At 36.9% G+C, this 16,306-nt stretch overlaps 1 protein-coding gene across 2 annotated transcripts in view; it reads right to left on the reverse strand.

Annotated features, from left to right (window-relative positions):
* Positions 1-16,306, reverse strand: part of LOC143423181 (uncharacterized) — a 64,335-nt gene that overhangs the window by 12,795 nt on the left and 35,234 nt on the right. For both annotated transcript variants that reach the window (XM_076894307.1, XM_076894308.1), the window contains 2 exons: positions 1,645-1,812; positions 463-570 (listed from right to left, as the gene is read on the reverse strand). In XM_076894307.1, the coding sequence (XP_076750422.1) occupies positions 463-570; positions 1,645-1,812 (276 nt within the window). The remainder of the gene's footprint in view (positions 1-462; positions 571-1,644; positions 1,813-16,306) is intronic.

The raw sequence follows: 16,306 nt of genomic DNA on the forward strand, positions 1-16,306 counted from the left end.
TTGTATGTTGTAGAATATTATGACCATTTGGTAATGAATATTCTCTCAAAATTTTGCTTGTTTGGCAGATAGAAATCAGTTAGAAATGTATATCAATTTAACATTTATATAATAAGTAATTACGTTAATGCACGTATATAACAGTCATAGTGCAATGTCAAAGAATGACGGAAATAACGCGAGGCCTTCAAGTATACACACTCTACCAGTTAAAATAAAGTAACTTGAAGTACTGTAACATTGAATTCATTTATATAGCGGTCATCTGGTTTTATCCAGGTCGAGGTATCTTCATTGCATGCCTATGTATTTGATGTACCAATTGACGTTGAATAGTAATTTTAGACCTGTTCAGTTAAGCACGGTAATTCGCTAATCATAAATCGAACTCTGTTCACATTTATATATCTCCCGAATAACCTCGTTTCTCATCTTTCTTTTATCAGAAAACAACTGCCGTACCTTTTCTTCCAATTGTATTATGCGGTTTACCATGTCCTGCTTGGCCCTCACGAATTCTGCTTTTTGGTGTCCATCCACGAGTTCATCTTTCAACGAGGAACTGTTTACCTGCGGCCAATAATTATAACAATTTACTAATTGCTCTCTAAAACGCATACTTGACGTATATTATCAAGTGTATTAGTTTAGACTAGATTAAGCGTTTAAGAAATATCTCCAAGACGATTTAATTTAGATTAGATAGGGACTCATTCATCCGACCTAATTAGATAATAATTAGATTGTATTAATGAAAATGTTCTTACATACACTCATAACATAAAATGTCGAAACGAATTTCATTACTAAAAGCATCAGCTCTCCGAATGCACGCCACGATATACAATACACAGATGATCGCAATTAGAGTGGTTGGTGAATAATAGATTCGTGTACGCGCAAGTACCATCATTATTCATCTCAATAAAAATAAACGCTGCCCAATGAAAGAAAGTTCCTTTACGTTCTTACTAATTAGGAAGAAAGAAGATGCGAAATCTGTAATCTTTATTATTACAATAAAATTTTGTTGTTTATGAACGATGTTACCGGATGGGAAACAAGGTATTGAAAACTACCATTTCGATGTTACGCAATTTGGAAAAACATTAATAAGTGACGTGCTTACGTTACGCGTAGGTACATTTTGATCAATAAAACAGCCGCGATACGATATTGATTAAGGATAACGCGTGATGACATGTGTTGTCACGTGCATGTGTGCATGAGACGGACGTCGATGCGCAGTTAAAATTAAACGTAATTATCTGAAAACAATTGCGGTGGTAATTATCTCTTTTATGTTTAATGGAACAGAGAAGACAATGCGATTATTAGGGACACGGAGTAACGAAAATATTTATTACATAGCCCTGGAGCCAATGATTTCTGAAGACACGTTAAACTGTTCTTTTAATCGCTCAGAAAGGGACATATATATAAATTTTCAATTTCCGTTTGCACAAATTTACCTCTGAATACCTGGACTTCAAGTATTTATTTTACAATCGACGATATATAAACGTAGAATATTTCTTAATGCATTTCAAGCAAATCATTTTCATAACTTGAGGGAAATTAGTTTTTGAAAAAGGAGTGAAAGGAAGTTAGCTTAGAAAATAGAAAAGATGTGTAACAGTTTACCTTTTGAACTCGTTTAAGTTCGGCTTCTAAGGCGTTCATTCTCACGGTGGTTTGTACCAATTGTTCTTGCAATTGTCGAACGTGATTTTGGCTTTTCGGGTTTCGACTCTTCGCGGCCGGTGGGTCCCAAAAAAACACTTCGCCCTCGTCATCCTGATGACAATCGTTCTGTAACAATGTTGTTCATTATTTTCAAACGGTAACTTCGATCAGGAAAACCTAAAAGGCTTTCAATTAATAGAAAGATCCACGTATATAAAGTAACAATCAAGTTGCGCGTTTCGCAGGCTTCTCATTGCCTCGGATCCATTATTAAAGAGGAATTGTGACACTGTCGAATAAATTATTTCGTAGCTGTTACATTTATAGAAAAGCCGAGAGGGGCATCGACCAAACAGACGCTCGTCGCACCTTTATGAACCGTTCGCGCTTTATTATGTAAAGTAACGGCACATAATAAGATTATACAGCAGCCACGATCGTGGATGAGATAGGGTTAAGAAAATTCACGGGGATCCTGTAAACAGATCCAGGTGATTTCGAAAGTGTGTCGCGCATTAATGTATCGGTGCATCAGAAAACGTCTCGTGCGATTGAGAATTCACCGGACAACGCCTCCTCGTAACGATCGTCGAGCAAAGTTCGATTTGCGAGGGGAGAAACGTTTCGTTCTCGACGTTACGTCGAGAAAATATTATTTATCCAGACGAGAGTCAAGATTGTTGCGAGTAATTTTCATTGACGAGAAAATGGTTCGATTGATCGCTTTAAAAAAATACCAGACGATGGTATCAATAGTTAATTTAATTCTTTTATTCAGATTCAGAATTAATATCAGCTAATTTCACGCATTCGATATTTAAAGAACTAAACAGTTGTCAAGGTGTGTTTCTATGCACGAACAATGATTCCGATCCTACCTACTTCACCAACACAAGTACGTGACAGTAGATTGAGCCAGTCTTAATTGGACAGACTTCCAATAAGGCCGTTGCATAATGCACTTGTGTTAGCAAAGCTGGAAGGGCCAGAATTACTGTTCACGTTTGTAAGTACATATATTTATGCATATAGAAAACGTCCTAGTCAGAAATTTGTATTTTTAAACCAAGTTGTGTTCCAAGTGTTTCTACTTCCATTTATTTCCAATGTCCACACGTAATTCTAAAACGCATCATCTAATTATCGAGTTAACAGTCAAATAAAATCCTGTTCCGATCGAATTTACCATAACACAACCCACAATTCTTCATTCCTAAAGTACAGGCATACAGATTAAAAATGTATCTCGCACAATGAAACTTAATTCGAACAGCGTAGAGTTATAAAATGTGTTTCAATGACCAATCCGGATGCGAGCAATTTTCGCGGGAAAAGGAAACTCGCTATCGTTCGATCGTATCTAACGCAAGCTAACTTCTCATTGTATTCGCGGCTGAAGAATCGCGTACTCGTAGGACTGGCGGGATTTTCTGTACGAACGTGATCGATTCGATGGAGCAATGAAACGCGAGCGAATCGCGCGGCTGGTGAGGTCGCGCTCGAGAATTCGAGTCGAGCCAAAGCAGGATGCGACCCGCCGTTTAAGCATATGATTAGTAACTTGGTATTGTTTTCCACGTTTACATAAGTATCCCGCGTGTCGCGAACAATGCGTCCGTAGAACGCGGCGGTGTTGGCTGCGATCGCGGTCTCGCGCGAGCGCAGCAGCGGAGGAAAAAGAAAAAAAAAAAAGAAGAAAAAAGGAAAAAAAGGTGCCGCGTGGCGGGGTGGCGCGAACGGCGCGCTTATGCAATCGAAATTATGACCAGCCGCGGTTCTCCTCTCGAGGTAGGGGAAGAGAACGGTATTGAAGGCTCCGCCGGCTTGTATTCGGTTTTCAAATTGCCCGCACCCGCATGGAAACGATGTCAAGATTTTACGGTGAATTGATATAAAAGCCTTGTCGTTCCATAGAAATTGTGCATGGATTATGCAACCACCCCCTCGCGCGCGCGGACGCTCTCACGTGCTGCTCCCCGCGCGTTTCTTTCGACCGTTGTTTTTATCCATGGAAAACCCACTCGAGTGCGGGACGTACCGACTCGGATATCTCAATTCAATTCGCTACGTGTTGCAGACGCGGAAGGATAAATTGAATTCGTATTGAGACGCGAGCTGCGGATATTACAATTTCGCGGATCTCGCTTTTTGGTTTTTCTTTTTGACGTTGAAGGTCTTTTTTTAATTTGGGTATCGTGGGACGCGTAATTTTTTAGTATTCAATGTGAAACGTAATGGTGATTATATTGGTATGTCTGGAATATCTGTTTGTATTAACAATTAGCTCTTTGAAATCTCTTATAAATGTAGTGTAGTAAGCAATTTAACAGTTTTCATTTGTCATCCTTTTCTAACAGGTTTTTTTCACGTTTTATAATAACCTCATTTAAGGAACTAATGTATTATTCATGTAGCAAATATATTGGTAATTTAAGCTAATGTAGATGTATTCAAAGTAAGTGCAGGATATGCAGATATTTGTCTGATTTACGCTTCTCGAAACGAAACTATCACGAATGTAAAATTATTCGAAAACTTGCAACAAAGAATTGGAAATGAAGCAATTCATTAATTCACGCCGAAAGATAACGTTCGTTTCGTTGGTAAATATTGTACAATTGTAAAATAAGTAACTGCGAGAAGAAGTTGGAGGAGATTCCGTGAAAGAAAAATAGAATTGTTTCGGGGACTTAGGCATACTTTGAATCTGAGTCAACAGAGAAATAGTTAGCGCTCGTCAATCGATACGAAAGTCCTTCGTCGTGCATTACCATAATTCCATACAAATTATTCAATGAGCCATTATTGCGGCAACGTATCGCCTTCACAAAAGCCTACAAATAGGCTTTTAATCTACCATAAGTTTACCCCATCGGGGCAAAGGAGATGGCAGGGAGATTCACCTTTCGACCGGGCTTTATACTGTTCGAAGTTCTTTCATCTAAAAGTCAATTCTTCGCCTGTTCCTTCGCATAATGTAGGAGAACGCGTTAAGTTTACGGTTCTGTTCTGTCAGAGGTGCATTCTTCGAACTATATTAACATTCTGTTCGTCCTGACACCGTTTCCAAAGAATCAAATGCAAGGAAATTTCAAATTTTCTTCTGTATATCGGTTTGAAAAATTTGAAGAAAGTAGAGTCGAAGCGATCGCAAGTTACAAGTGTATTCTTCGAACGCACGTTAAGATATTGTTCCCAGTGTCGTCAATTCTAAAAAAAGCATGCAAAACTTTGATCTAAACGTAAATTTCGAAAACGAATAATGTTTCGATTAAAGTGAATAATGTTAGATTGAATATTAAAAATAATATTGTAAATGGTAATGGTAAAATTGTTCTATGGAGAAAATCAATTTTAAAATTAGTTTTATGTTCATTTTATCATACAATTGGCAATCAATTTATACGTTGCTCATAAAAGGGATGCGCTGTATTTAATTTTAAAAAACAATTTACAAAATACTGCACATGAACACTAACAGATACGACATGATAATAACTTCGATACTTCGTCGTATACGTATACGAAAATTGGATGGATACGAATTCAAAATGTCTCCGCAAACGTCGACTTTGCTGACTCTTTTTCTTACATAGCAGTCCCTCGAAGAAGATGAATAAACAAAAATTCATTGGTTGACGCGTGTATCGGAGCGGTTTGGTATCGCATCGTCCCATATTATTCATACGACCCTTTCAGATATGCGACAGATACCGAAAAGCTTTCGATGCACACCGTCGAAATGCTAATCGATGCACGGCCGTTATGCATCCGTCTTCTCAGCCACGGCTGACATTTTTTCAAAAATCGATCCTGCCCGTGATAAACTGTCCTTTCGCCCTCGAGTGCTACAGCTTTGCATTTAGACTGCGTTCGAGGAAAAAAAATGTGAAATCCTTCGTCTCTCTCTTTCTTTTTCTTCTAATTTAACTGTATTTTAGTTCGAAACGATTTCTAGCATTGCATTCTAATAAGAGACGCAGCATTTTATAAATAAATTTTACGCAGAGTTTGTTTGAACTGACATATCTAGTTCTCTTTCACCAAGACTGAACTGTCTCATGTTCGTCAACTTCCACAATTATTTACTTTCGATCTATATTCTTCGAGGGAAGAAAAGAGAACATAGGAGACTAAATATGAACGAGCGGTGAGAGAAGCGAAGAAAAAGAATACGGCTGGAAACCGGTGCGTGTACGCAGAGCGCGCCTTTCGTGGTCCAAAAGGGGGGCAAATTCTAATGAATATGAAAGGAGCCTCCGTTAGGTCAGGTCAAGGAATAATGCATCGTTTGACTTGCATGCGGACTAGCGCGACAAAAGTTTTCTTCTTTCGTCCATTACGGGCCAGGTTATACGTTTAGTTTCACCTTGAACAGCGGATATCTTAGGACTGGCACGGAGGAGATTCAGGACACCAGGCTCGTTCGAAAGCAAAAGAAATTAATGCGATAGTTGGCCATACGCATACATACATCGATCTCAGAGCTGACCTTTTCTTAAAACTTCCTCTTCGAGCAGCCTCGATTAACACGTTCTTTCTTTTTTTCTTTTTTTTTCTTTCTGTTACGGTAAAGAATGAGCCCTCTGCGTTGCGGGACCTGTTCACACGAATTAGGAGGCAGTTTGAACAGGGTGCAGCGTTTGTTTGATTTCCTTCGGGAGGGGAAATTAGAAGGGATCGGGATACTGAAACGACGTCCACTTTTTTCTCTTTTGGTAGCTGCGCATTTGCATATCGTCCTTATATTGGTGAAAGATGCTAATAACGAGTCAACATATGGCTTCTCGGAAATTGGGGAAAAGCTTTTGTTCGACGAAAGAGTGAGCAATGACTCGACTTATGCTCTTACTTAGTGTGTTTTACTAATACGTGGTAAATTCTTATCTGTTTTCTTATTAGATGTAGAGTGAAGATTGGCGTTGTTTTATTTTCAACGTCTTTTACCATTATATCAATACAGGATATGGTTCTTTTAATGGACCGTATGAATATAGCCCAATTTTATTTTCAAATTTAGACTTTCTTATTAACATTATTGTCGTTTTTTGTAGAATGTGGAACAAAATGACGATTCCTGAATGATATTCATTTATTAATATAATTAGCTATTCTGTATGAATAAATTTTAAACATATTTTGCACTTTAAAAAATACGTTGGCACAGTCCATATAACAATAAGTACCAACTCTTCATGCATGAAAACTAAATAGTCTGGATAAGAATCTACACATAATGCAATGAAGAAATAGACGACGTATTAATTTTAAGGTCATAGTATTGTTCGTATTAACAGTTTATCACAATATCGTTTGTGAAAATTGCTTGTGTCAGGATGACGGATTCGTGCTGTCGATAACATGTTACATAAACTTTGATGGATGCATTTACGGATAGTTTGATATTCAATAGAATCGCGTGAGTTTCGAAAACTTGAAACGAATGGAGTGGCAAACTTTCAATCGCTACAGTAGTTTGTTCGTTGTTTCAATTTTATTCTGATTATTTTTCGAATAAATTATTCCTTTGATTTGTGTCTACAAAATGATTGATTCCATCGTTCGAAAGGGTCGCTGCTACTAAAAAATTGCATTTCAAAGTTTGGACTTACTTTTCTATCAGGAATCAGGTAGCTTCGTATATTCTCAAACGGCACCGTAGAATGTCCGGATGAATGTTAGTTGTTACGTGCGATTCGCGTGCATGATCACAAAGAGGCGGTCGCGGATGAGAAGCCTCGTCTCGAAGCGGGAAGAGGTTACGTCCAATTCATTAAAAACCCTCGTCTACATCATTTGAGAAATGAAAAGCGACGGAAATGAACGCGGTGTCTCGATACGATCGCTTGGCACTTGCCACGCGTTACACGCGAAATTACAAGGTGCGCGGAACAGAGATCGCTGATATCGCTGATCAAGATTGCTATTTCATTGACTCGCGATCGTTGCTCAAGCTCCAAACGCGACAAGCTTTTATCGCGCGTTCCGCAAACGAATCGAAACGATTATGATACGGACAGAAAATGAAATACAAACCAGAAAATTATTCCGCTTTTGTCGGGAATGATGAGGTGAAAAATGCGTCGAATGAAAATTAGCCGATGAATTACCATTCGTCAAAGATAAAATTATATTTTTCCATTCTTGGATAGATTACGATTAAAAATTGCTTTAATTAAATTGCTTTAATATGATTTATAGCTTCGACAATAGACGATCCTTTATTTTCCCAAAAAGTAGGATGTATACACTGTTACTTTTAAGTTTTTTTATGTTCACTTGTAATTAAATCGTAAATGATCTTGCGATTAAACATAGAGATTGGTAATATTTTGAAATTCTTGGCGTTAATGTTAAGTTTCGTTAAAAATAATTAAGGCTTAAATAGAGGTGAAGATATCGGTATACACGACAGCTGAGAACATGTCCCACATTATTGCGGAACAGAGTAATAATTTCTCGATCGCCGCTAACCGTCCATATTCTTGTCGCAATAACGATAATGGCTTTTTATTTTCCGACACTGTGCCAAGGTGGTTGATATCTGTTTACTTGGTATGTTTCGACGAAAAGAGGAAAAAAAATGTGGGTACTATCTATTTTACTAGCCTTCGATACAGTCGAGGACGTATGGGTTATAGTGACATAGATTTATAGATGCTCGCAAACGCGTTTATTCGCAAAAATGACTGAAAGTTAACTTCGTTGTGAAAGAATTACACAGTAATATTAATCAACACGTCTTATGGTTCATCGTGTGCGCGTTTAGAAAATTTCGTAGCATTTTTTCAAATAAAATTAAATAGAAATAGTACAATCGTTGTTTGAAAACTGTAGTTATTGCAGATATACATAATATTGCAGTATGTATGCAGAAATTGCAGTTATCCTAAATATTGTGAACGCCATAGTAATTATAAATAATATTTTGATAAAAATCTTTATTATTCGCGAATTTATTTAGAGCTATGAAAGCAGAACAATTTTTTTAAATAATGTGCATGAATATTTGTTTGATAGGCACAAAATCGATTACAGTAAGAAATAATTGAAATATAATATAACAATATAAACGAGTGTGGTTCGAGTCAGCAGGTGCAATAATTGAAAACATGATACAATTAAAGAATTTGTGCGATTGTTATATGGACTATAGGCGATAAGAATTCACAGAACTATTTGCTAGAATGTTTGCTTCTTTAGAATGTTACAATTAGTGACAAATAGAGGAAAGTACGGAAATGGTTCACTTATCTAAGATCATAAATATGGCGATGAAATTATGAGTAAGCGTTAAACGCGTTGCAATCGCCACGCCTTTTCGGATAAGGAAATGGGATATTTGTTTAAGCACTTTTATATAAGAGTATCGTTCAATACATTTCTTGTTTATGCTTAAAGCGATGATAGATAACATATAGCCTGTGGTTATTTGAATCGTTACACCGAGATTTAGATAAAAACAAATCTTGCAGCCTTTTTTGCTCTTAATGCTATTACGAGGACTGATAACATAAATGGTTTTATTATTTTTTTCAAGTATATTTTTATAATTTAATATTTCTTGCATATCGGAGATGTTTATTTTATTAATTCGTGCGTTTAAATTTAACACAATAATAATTTTATTCAATTTGAAAATATGAAATGTACAAAACGTTCTGCATAAAAACGTTTAAATTGTTAAAAATGAACAAGGAAATTTCTCGGCTTATAATTGAGTTCGTAATTAAAGTTTCTTGATATTGCATCATCTAACGAGTCTCGTTGGTACGTTTCGATGACGAAGCATTCATAATCAGATTATGGAAACGAATCGGTTATCAGTATATAATTTTGTAGAATTATACACAAGCGACGTTTAAAGTAAATTTATAGCATAGTTTACGCAACTGCAAGTATTCGATTTATAATTTAAATACAAATTTCATTGTAAAAGTTGTTAACAGTAATTCCAAAATTATGTGTAATCGTTATCATTTTTTCACATGTTAAATGAATGGAATAACTCTCGTTTCTTTTATTTGTAATTTTGAGCTCGAAGCTCTGTTAGATTTAATCGCACAAGTAATTCTAATTTGGAAGCTGACAAGTTCCATTATTTCGTATCGAAGTAAATTCTAAATCCTGATAAGTAATGAGCTGATTATATCACACAGCGGATATCGTTTATACGTTCCGTTTCCAACTGTACTCTATACGATTACAGCACACTTTTAGTAGTTCAGATAAGAGTTTCGTGTTTTGAAATATTTTTCGATGAATTATTTTTCATATCTTAAAATTCATTCGTTCATCTTACGCAAAACAGGGAAAAAAAATCAAAGTAAAATCAAAATTCATTCACGCATCTTACGCAAGATAGGAGAAAAAAATCAAAGTAAAGAAGAAGGAACGCTCACGTCTGCAAGTTCATTGAGATTCAAATCAGCTATTTTTTTCCTGCGGCTTTGGTTTAATGAATTATAATCAATTTTTTGATCTACGTTTGAAGTGAAATCAAAGTCGTCAAGTGTAAAGTGGTTGTCAATAAACGTGGATAACCGCATGCGTTCGGTTTCCTCGATTTACTGTAATATCGGTGGGCTTACGCGTATCATAACGGGAGGGAAGCGAGACGGAATGATTCTAAACAGAGATATCCAATACGGAGAATGGAAACCTTGTTTTATATGGATTGTGGATGTATCTCGAGGTCTCTAAACACTAATTGTAATCCTAAGATAAATGACATCACGCAATTTCAAACATGGCGACGAGTCACTCGAGCACCATTAAATGTATATTGATCGGAGTGAATCACGTGCAACAAGGACACGTGTATCCCAATTTCTTCTACAAACACACAACGCTTTTTACAATTTCTTCAATTTAATACCATAAAATTTAAATGATGAAAATTTATAATTTCGTTCATTGTCGTATTTAAAAGATGATAATGATTACGCGAAATTCGCTATTTCTCAATAACTACTTGGCGTATTATATTTAAAACGGGAAATAAATTTTCGAATAATATTTATTATATGTATGTACAAGTGTGAAAGGTACACGCGTGTATGAAAATAATACTTATAGCAGTGTAGAATAAAATTGGAATATTGATAAACTAAAAGTTCAAGTTCGATCGAGTTGGTAGGCAGAAAAAAATTAATTTCCGTAGAAAGCGTAGTGCCACTCCCAACCGGTTGTTGAATATCCGTAACGAGGATTACAGGATTACCCTGTGTCGATCCTATTTTTAAATGGTTCACGTGTAACCGTGCCATCTTATCGAAGTAACGTGCTGTGCAACTATATGCTATACAGACACTGATAACAGCCGTGGGAAAGGAAGTCCCTATCAGTCTACTGGTAGAAATGTAGTTTAACCTAATCTCGAGAGCAGAGAGAAAATATCGTTCCAATTTCAATCTCTAATTATCCAAAAATCTTTATCAACCTTGCCACTTGTCTACGTCATAATTAATTTTAAAATGGCTCCTCCTCTGTCCTTTCTTCTCTTAGAAACCAATATTGTTTGTCTCGGTACAAAAATGATGTACAACTAAGAAGAGGAATAGATAAATTCTCATTTAAAATTGAAACGCAATCTGCATACAGACCGGAAATAAAAATTGCGAACGTTTTGGTATCGCATCGTTATGAAACTATGAATAGATAAATTTTTATGTGAACATCTAAAGCAGTTATATATAGTATGTGATAAAGGTTCGTTATCCGGTGCATGGAGTACTTCATATTTTTTAAAAAGATCTTTTTCGTCGGGACGACAGCGTCAGATACATTATCTTAAGTTTGATAAGAATTAGACTGCGGATGTTTATACATTTGTGGGAAATTTAAACACGCGAGGCGAAGTGTTTCATGAAATTGAAAAGTATAGAAATTGTTCAAAACATGACGTGTTATAGTACAGAAAGGAAGAATGATTAATCGATGTAGGATTAAAATAGTGATAGCAACGAAGCAAGGATCTTAGCGAATGGCAGAACTTAAAAACCTGTGCCATTAGAACTCTACTAGTTGTTTAATTATTTATTCTAATTGAAGTTTCGTGTAATGATTTCTGAGAGCAAAAAGTAAACAAAAATAGTCGAAATGCTAAGAAACACAAAATGCGAAACGAGCAGAAACGAATTATTTAAGGCGAAACTAGATTGAAACGTTCCTAATCAATTAGATTGATTAGATATCCGTGTAGAAATGCCATCGAATAATCGTGTTACATCAGCGAACGGTCCGATCGCGAACAGAACCGAATCGCAAGTAACTACGTGGCCAGTTCTCATTCGAGTCGATTAGATTTCCAGTCGACGCTTTAATTACGACGTTTTTAAACGTGGAACAGGCTCGCGAGGCGTTTGAACCGTGACACGCAGATGCTGCTCGATATTGAAACGCTATGTCAACACGAGCCGCAATAAAATTTGCGTCACACCGTTTGTACGTGTCCACGTGTTTTGTTTTAACCGCGCGACAGCTACTCGGGGCTCTCACTTTGCGCATGGCGCGAAATTCTATTCGATACGGCCGGTATCGAACGCTCGACGAGAATCGATAGTGTATGAAAACTGTTGCCGGACGCGCGGCCAGTTGGAGGCTTATTATGTTTTCGATTGATGATTAAATGTGCTCGCTGTCGTTCTTCGATCGCAAACAACATGCGCGGAATTAATAGAAGCTTAAACGAGACGGATGTGTAATTCATATTGTCGTCGAGTTCGTCTTTTTCACTTTTCTTCCCTTTATTTTTTTTATTACCTGAACATTTCAATTTCATATGAGATTTATTTGCCGTGCGATGAAATTCAATATTACATTAGAGTTTATTTATTTAGATTATGACACTTTAGAAATAAAGTTTGTACTTTATTATTATTAATTTGCAAACAAAGCTATTTTCTTTTTGATAAATTAATGATGGATTAGTATGGAATTTTATGAAATAGTCGCGTTCAGACTATGTGTGAAGTCTACTCTGTCGGGATGTGGTTTGAAAAAGTTACAGGATGCGGTCGAAAGTCTAAAAATTTGGAACGTTTTAGATCCGCTGCCGCATCGTAGCCGTGGTTTCATAGCAAATGAAATTCTTGCACCATTAATAGCTGAAATAAATGGTTACATAAGATTTAATAACGGGAATCGTATTTCTGCACGAAGGTGTGCAATTGGAATAATTAAATTAATCGTGGATAACTTTCGTTCGGTATCTCTACGTAATTATTAACCGCATTTGTTCCGCAACGATCAGATAATTAAGACGTTCTATAATGTGAACAAGTTTACGCGTAACTGTGTGGACAAGCGGAATTATACGCAATCAACGGCTAGCCGTTTACGTGCGCGTTCGTTTTATCTCACGTAAATCAATATCGGTTCTGAAACGCGAGAATTTTGTTAATTGCACGGCTCGCTCGACTCCTCTGCTTTTACTTTCAGCCTGGCCTGGCAAACGCTCTCTGTCTGCCTTCGATTTACATTAGCTCCGTTACGTCACGGGTTATTCCTCACCTGATTGACAAATAAAAATTACGACCGTCCGCAGAGCATAGTTACCCGTCGCATGGTCACTCTCCAAGTGTCTCTCAGACATTCACTTTTCACCGTCCGATAATTAAATACGTACACTATTTATTTTTCTCTTTAGTAGCGTCGTTGCATCGCGCTCGAAATGGAAAGTTTCATTTATCCTAGCGGTAGAATAAGAATTTACGAATTCCTATGCCACCAGTGTACACACAGAAAATTACAACTAAATTTAAAGGGACCAATGGTTTTTATTTTTCGTAAGAAGTATTCACTGTTTTAAAAGGACGATATTAATTGAAATCAATGCAATGTACCGTCGAATAATGTCTAAATCTGGAAAGGATAAATTGAACTCGTAAAATAGAATGTCAATCTGTATCGTGTAAACATTTATGTTATACAATTTTTATTCACGTCGAAAAGCTTTGACTCGACATTTGTTATCATTTGTACAACAATTTCCTTGGTCTACGAAGTGTCTAGCGTTTACTAGTTGTAAACGCTACCGATTGAAAATTAAATTGAAATCAATTCACAGCAACTGACTATTTCTTGAGTAACGTGATTCGAGCGAAATGCAGGTCGGGGTTAGAAATTGCTTTCATTGATTGCCTTCGAAGGAATAATTATATTCAGCACCAGTTGCGAGTAGGGTGAATGTTAATACCAATTTGATTATTTCTGTCGAATACCAATCAAAAAGAATTTTATTGGCTTACCTATAAATCTCCTTTGAATCATTTGTTTCTATTATTGCATCGCCTCTATAATCATTTCAGAATTCTATGATAATTTTATAATTTCCAATACGATTACTTGACAAATCATTTATTAATGTCTGTATGTTGTAAGATTCCCCAAGTTGTTCGAAACTTTTTTTTAATCGTGTTGAAAAGCTACATAGACTCTATATGCCAAGGGTGCAATCCTTTTTACGTAAGGATAAATTTATTTAGTAATTTTCTCATTAATCTGATATTAACACAAGATATTAACAGCACTTGTAAGAGATCTTATAATTACTTTAGCTTAATTTCAGCGTTTTCGTTTACTTCGAAAGAGTTTAGTTAGTTTAATATCTCTCTTCTTTCTGAAAAGTTCACGGGATAATAACGTAGAAGCAACATTATGCAGTAGACTTCAAAATTCGAACGTCAAACAGCAGTACAGCTGATAGTCGGCATTTACATTGAAAAAAAAAAAGGAAATGGCAGAAAATGGTAAAGAAAAGGAATTACCAACAGAAACAGCCGGACAAGTAACGCAAGGAGGTCACGATAAGAAGCGGGTAACCAAAGGTTCCCCGTTCCCTCCACCTAGATACGTCAGTCCAGGTATCAGGAATAACGAACGTTCAAGCATTCAGCCACTCGGTGCATTGTTCACACTGCAAATATTAGCCGCAGTCTCGAGTGCGGCGAGGGATATTTCTATCTGCTGGTGGTCTCTTCGTACATCCACCGTGAAAACCGCGTTTCCCCATTTCAAACCCTTTCGAACCCATCTACAGTCTTCCCTGCAAACTGTACTTTCATTTCCTTAATACTTCCAAAAATTCGCATAATATTTCCAGTATATATACTTTTTATTGGAGAAGAAAAGGGAGATGCTCTACTTTTGCAGCAAAAAAATTAAATAGAAATTATCTTCTCCGTTTACGCGAAACAATTAGAGGCTAAATTACACTTTGAAGCGCGAGAGGTTAAAGCTGACAGTGATATAGAGTTTAAAATTATTTCCCGTTCTGTTCTACCTTGAACATCAATCGACGCTGTTTTTTGAAAGTTAGATACAACTATGGATCAGATGGAATCAGAGAAAGTGACCAGATCAGCAGAGAAGGCATTCGTTGTCATTCCAATCGTAGGAATACCAATCGTACTTGAGTGTTTCCTATTCTGAACGAATTTTGCATGTCAAAGGCGCATAAAGGCAATAATAAAAGAGCAAGGTGTCCGTTCGTTGTTTACGTGGAAAGCGGTGATAATGGAAAGATGCAGATTTGTGTAAAGCAGCTCAAGGATAGGTGTTTCGTCTATGTAACGGTGTGGTTAATAAATACAAGATAACCGGCAGGCCCGATAAAAACCGTGAAATCGCTGAAATTGAAAGGATAACCGTAAAGCGGATTGCAAAATCAGGCGAATTTATACGGCACACAATGCGGGTTGTTACTTTCCCCTTGAAAAACCGCTGGTGCAAAGTGTGCGCGCGCTATGAAAAGGGAAAAGGCAAACAGCCGAACAAATTAGCACGACGAACGTGCGCGAACGTGCGAGCGGCAGCAGCGAAAAAAATAATTTGGGAGGTAGGCGTATTTGCTTTAAAGCGACGCGTGGACTACATAGTTGTTGGCAGACTAATTGCTGTTTAAACGGAACGTGCTTTCCGAGTAATCCCCGTACGAAGTAATCGTAAAATTCGTTGCTCACGGCCGTGGATGTAGGTCAATTACGTGTTCGTAGCGGGCAGAAAAGTATTAAAAAGGTGCATCGATAAAGCGTTATAATTTTCGTAATTGAAAGGCAGCAACTGAAGGGTACACTGTGCTGGGCAGAAACAATGGACAACGCGAACAGCCGCATCAGGGGGATTATTCCGCTTTGGGTGATCGATTGCGTTGCATTAAACTCTTTAATTAAAATGCAGTCTGTGCGTGTGCGCGCGTGCACCGTGGCCAAGGTACTCTGATACCCTATCGACAGGTTAATGCAAGAAGCATTAATCCTGAAACGTTGGATATAAAAGAAAGAAGTTAATCAGTGTAATTCGTTTCGTATTGCCGACTCGTTAGAAAAATTATGAGAACAGTTGCAGGTGGTTTAATTAATTAAATTACGTCCAATGCGAAAAGAAAAGAATTTCGATCGTATTAGATATTGGTAAATGAAAGTACGCATTTTTCCATGATTTCTAGCGAAGAATGAATTTCTATAAATTTCTACTGTCAGAGGAAATAAGGTACGATCGCTCTGTGAATTATCAAGCTGTGCAACACTTCGTTGCGCACTCCTTAACCGAAATAACTCTAATTATCGACGAATGTTGCAATACTAGAGAATTCTACTATTCCAAATTGTTCGCGTAA

The sequence above is a fragment of the Xylocopa sonorina genome, chromosome 4 (genome assembly GCF_050948175.1).
Source record: "Xylocopa sonorina isolate GNS202 chromosome 4, iyXylSono1_principal, whole genome shotgun sequence".
NCBI lineage: Eukaryota > Metazoa > Arthropoda > Insecta > Hymenoptera > Apidae > Xylocopa > Xylocopa sonorina.